The sequence below is a fragment of the Gossypium hirsutum genome, chromosome A02, assembly GCF_007990345.1.
Source record: "Gossypium hirsutum isolate 1008001.06 chromosome A02, Gossypium_hirsutum_v2.1, whole genome shotgun sequence".
Taxonomy (NCBI): Eukaryota; Viridiplantae; Streptophyta; class Magnoliopsida; order Malvales; family Malvaceae; genus Gossypium; species Gossypium hirsutum.
In genome coordinates, this window is record NC_053425.1 from 10,403,318 (window position 1) to 10,408,336 (window position 5,019).

General features: G+C 36.2%; 1 protein-coding gene across 12 annotated transcripts; it reads left to right on the plus strand.

Moving 5' to 3' along the window:
* The first annotated feature begins 325 nt into the window (after positions 1-325).
* Positions 326-4,805, plus strand: LOC107910478 (MA3 DOMAIN-CONTAINING TRANSLATION REGULATORY FACTOR 2). Of its 12 annotated transcripts, none has more exons than XR_005911862.1 (7): positions 333-481; positions 990-1,047; positions 1,248-1,650; positions 1,979-2,073; positions 2,230-4,068; positions 4,293-4,346; positions 4,452-4,805. XR_005911862.1 is itself a non-coding variant. In XM_041090734.1 (7 exons), exons 4-6 carry the CDS (start codon positions 1,536-1,538, stop codon positions 4,060-4,062), a joined length of 2,043 nt encoding a protein of 680 aa, XP_040946668.1. In that variant the 5' UTR covers positions 333-481; positions 990-1,047; positions 1,248-1,405; positions 1,489-1,535; the 3' UTR covers positions 4,063-4,068; positions 4,293-4,805. The 12 variants fall into 12 exon arrangements, 10 of the variants coding, with proteins under 10 accessions (XP_040946640.1, XP_040946646.1, XP_040946668.1 ...); XR_005911864.1 differs by having other exon boundaries at positions 4,301-4,346; XM_041090734.1 differs by having other exon boundaries at positions 1,248-1,405; positions 1,489-1,650; positions 4,293-4,805.
* Positions 4,806-5,019: the final 214 nt, after the last annotated feature.

Sequence of the window (5,019 nt, forward strand, 5' to 3'; positions counted from 1 at the left end):
CCAAACTCATCTTTGGAGCTTATATTTTTACTCAAATCTTTCTATTTTTTTGAACAGGCCTTTAGATCGGGCCATGGACAAGTCTAGTTGAATTCGGAGAGGGATTAAATTCATAAATGTACTCAAGTACTAGGGTTGATTCTAGAACTAGACCTTTTACTATTTGACGAGGCATGGCAACCGCATTGGGTAAAAATAAAAAGTAAAAACCAAGAAATTTGAGCAAATAGAGCGGCGAGTTAACCGCTGTAATTCATCCCGTTTCAACAGGTTGAACCCCAAACACTTTTTAAGATCTCCGTACATCCATAACGGAACTTCAACGTCTTTTTTGCAACCGATTCTCTTCTTTTTGAACTAAAACCTGAAAAATCACTTAAAAAAAAAGCACACACACGAGAAATAAAATAACTTTACAAAAAAAATTCTTTAAAAAAAAGGAGAAGCGGACCGCCGGTGTGATACGTCGCTCCGGCGAAAGGTACTTTTTCAGTGCCTTTGATTTGCTTTTCCTTTCGAATTCTGCTTTCTAGTAATGATTCTTTACTTTTATCTAAATTCTTGATCGATTTACGTAATCGAATCCAAATTTTGGATATTTTAAAGGCTAGATTGTTTGTTACAATGATTTCAAAATTCCTGCTTATTGAAATTGATGTTAATCGTTACTAAATATATATTTCAAGATTAGATTGTTTGTGTGATGTTGTTCGAACTGACTAAGTAATGTTTTTAAGAATCAATTTAGTGGTTTTGATGAAGATTACTTGTGGATTTTTCTCTACTATTGTTTATTTTTCATACGATTTCAATATTACGTGCATGCTATAGTGTCATTTTTCCGTCTTTGTAAGACTGTATGGTTGAATAAAACATATTTTCAGTAATAAATATACCTTCGTTTCGATCTATGTTATCCAATACTTATGTTTGACATATATTCTATGATGCTTATTGGATATGATCTCTCAAATATCTATATTAGACAGGTAGTCATATTCGATACTCATCTCAAATCCGGATAATATAAGAGATACTCCATTCCAGGTGCATAAATTTCATTGTACTTTCTCTGCGAATTTACGCTTCTCATTTTTATAAAGTAATTAGTCCAAGACTCTTGCCTTAAACAAATATCGACTCTTTTTTGCAACTTAAATGAATAATTACTCTTCTTGAAAGAATATTGAGAATTGCTCAAATTGTGTACTGCTAACTTCTACAATTCTCTTCACTAAGCTCTGCAGAACTTGATGAAGTGGATCGAGATATTAAAAGATGCATGTGAGATAATGAAACATCGATATTGCTGTAGGATGTGGTTGGTACCTATGAAGGTGTGATAGGCAGTGATCCTAGCACTCTGATTTCCAATCTCTTCTAGTCTATGCAGTTTAATGGTGGGGTATGCTCTTAAACTTGAAGGAATAAGTGGAAAGTGGTGAGTAAAATCGGATAAAATGAACGTCACTGGTGGTTTTATATCAGATGAATGCCGGGAGATTGTCCAATCTGCTTCAGGGAGTGAAGATCCAATGCAAATCCCCATTTCTTCAAAATCTCCAAGGTCAACACAGGTCCATGGCAAAGGAAGTCCCGTTAACCATGATAGGCAGTCACGTTCCCCAATAGATGGTCGTCCTAAGAAAGGTAACCAATATCATCCCAAAACAGTTATTAGGCAATAGTGTAATGAGCAGTAAGGAATATCGATCAAGTTAATGTTAAAGCTTATGCCATTTAGCATACATGATGCCAAATCTTTACTGCTGTTTATATGATGGAGACGCTCCTTGTAGATCATAATTCTATTCCAATTCTGAAAATGATAATAGCATGTTCTTTTCTTCCAAAGTCAATAACATGTTTGAAACATAATCCTGTAAACATTTGTGATAACAGAAAATGATTATGGCTTGTTATCTTATAACATTTGTTTAGTTTGTTATTGATCTTGTTCAACAATTTCATTGTGCAGGTGGTTGTGGTGGTAAAGGAACTTGGGGAGGGTTACTCGATACTGATTCCAGTTATGCTCTTGACCCAAATGACCCAAACTACGATAGCAGTGAGGTTGTTAGTCCACATATGTTCCTTCTACTTTCTCTGGATTTTTGTTCTTGTTCGATCTTTCTGTTATTTCAAATTACTAGAGAATGATTAAGACCTATTTCAGGATTCGAATTTCAGTTTGATTGGAAAAAATGAAGAAAAATATGCTTGATGCAGGAATATGGACATCCAAATGCAAGAAAATCTGCACCTGATTTTGATGCGTTTAAAAAGAAGGCGACAATAATAGTGGAGGAATACTTTGCTACTGATGATGTTGACTCAGCTACCAATGAATTAAAAGAACTTGCAATGCCCAGTTACAACTATTACTTTGTAAAAAAGCTGGTCTCTATGGCTATGGATAGGCATGACCATGAAAAAGAAATGGCTGCTGTTCTATTATCTGCACTCTATGCTGATGTAATTGATGCCCCACAGGTTTACAGAGGCTTTAGTAAACTGGTGGAATCTGCAGATGATCTGATTGTAGATATACCGGATACAGTTGATATTCTTGCATTGTTTATAGCTCGAGCTGTGGTTGATGACATACTCCCTCCTGCATTCCTTAAAAAACAAATAGCACTCTTACCTAATGATTCAAAGGGGGTGGAAGTCTTGGAAAGAGCTGAGAAAGGGTATCTAGCAGCTCCTATGCATGCAGAAATTATTGAGCGTCGCTGGAGGGTTAGCAAGAAAACAGTTGAGGATGTAAAGGCAAGGATAAACAACTTGTTGATAGAATATGTAACGAGTGGTGACAAGAAAGAGGCTTATAGATGCATCAAGGATTTGAAAGTTCCTTTCTTCCACCATGAAATAGTTAAAAAAGCACTTGTTATGGCAATGGAAAGGCGACAAGCTGAAGATAGACTACTGGATCTACTCAAGGAAGCAGCTGAAGAAGGTCTGATAAACTCAAGTCAAATTACAAAGGGATTTGATAGGATGATTGACACAATTGAGGATTTGTCCCTTGACATACCAAATGCACAGAGGATACTGAAGTCTTTGATTTCTAAGGCTACATCTGATGGATGGTTGTGTGCTTCATCTTTAAGGTCTTTTTCATTGGAGCCCAGAAAAAAATTATTGGAAGACAATTTTACTAGAACTTTCAAGTTGAAGTCTCAATCAATTGTTCAAGAATATTTTTTGACCGGTGATATCTCTGAGGTTTTTAGCTGTATAGAAGCAGAGAATAAAACTTCCTCAGGTGAACTGAATGCTATCTTTGTTAAAAGGTTGATAACTTTAGCAATGGATCGGAAGAACAGGGAGAAAGAAATGGCTTCTGTTTTGCTATCATCATTATGTTTTCCTGCAGATGATGTAGTAAATGGGTTTGTGATGTTGATAGAATCTGCCGATGACACTGCTCTAGATAATCCAGTTGTTGTTGAGGATCTTGCTATGTTTTTGGCTAGAGCAGTGGTAGATGAAGTTTTAGCCCCACAGCACCTAGAAGAGGTTGGTAGCCAATTTCTGGGGACGGACTCTATTGGGGGCAAAGTGCTTCAAATGGCAAAGTCATTGCTAAAGGCTCGACTTTCAGGAGAGCGCATCTTGAGGTGTTGGGGTGGTGGTGGTAGCAGTAGGCCGGGATGGGCCGTTGAAGATGTGAAACACAAAATAGGAAAGCTGTTAGAGGAATATGAATCCGGAGGAGACATTAGGGAAGCTTATCGATGCATAAAGGAGTTAGGCATGCCATTCTTCCACCACGAGGTTGTAAAGAAAGCAATGGTGATGGTTATGGAGAAAAAGAACGAAAGACTTTGGGGTTTGCTTGCACATTGTTTTGGCTCAGGGCTGATAACCATGAACCAGATGACAAAGGGTTTCTCAAGAGTAGAAGAATCACTTGATGACTTGGCTCTTGATGTGCCTGATGCCCGAAAACAGTTTCTAGCATATGTCGAAAAAGCAAAGACTACCGGATGGTTGGATTCATCGTTTCATTATGGCAATTCCATAAACGGTAAAGATAATGGGGCCTGCCAATAATAACGAGTAAGTTTTCTCATCCTTTGCTGTACCCCATTTTATTTAACATTAGATATACTAAAATGGTTATGATGTTGGGATTTGAATCCCATATGCCACGTCTTGAAGGTTTTTGCATGTGCCATAGGTTGAATTCAAATTTTGATTCTAATTTATTAATCCCGATCATTCCACTCTTATCAGAGCTGACATGGTCAATTGTTTTTACTCTTAAAATTAATCACTCGTAGGTTTACAGGGAAGTTGAGTTCCTTCTAGCTGTGCCCTGGTATTGCAGAGAATAAGTTAAGAATTGACTTAAATTTAAACATTTGCCTGACACACACTGCATTATTGTTGAAGTCAGCATGTTTTGCTTTTTTTCTTTTTTTCTTTTTTTGCCATTACAGCTTCTGTAGTTATGTTCCTGGTACTTCAGTTTCTGCTCAACTCCAAGACCCAACATGCCAAATTCCACCAAATGAATGTTGGAGATTGTTATCACATTCGCAATCCCATTTTTGTTGCATTGCATTGAAAGAGCTGACCTTCGGGAATCTGCTCATTTTCAGTGCAAAAATAACTCTAGAACTTGGACTTACTACTCTGGAACAGTTTCTTTATTTTTGTTTTTTGGTTGTCCTATAATTTGTTAATCTTATTTATTTAGGTAGCTCAATTTTTATGTTATTTCATTTTGTTTAGCAAGATCTGACTTGATTTGTACGGCAAACTATAATTTTATTATTTGATTTGTTTTGCAATATCTGACTTCATTTTTACTATTTGACTTGTTTGGCATTCTTTCCCAAAACTTCATAAAACTTAAAACATTTGGAGAGATGCAATTAATTAAACAAAATAATTTACTCTGAGTTTGAGTCAAACTTATGTATATTATTAACCCATTTTCTATTTGCTTAAGTCTAGTTTGACTCATAATACGTGCTTCAAATTTTATCTATGTTTACTTATATT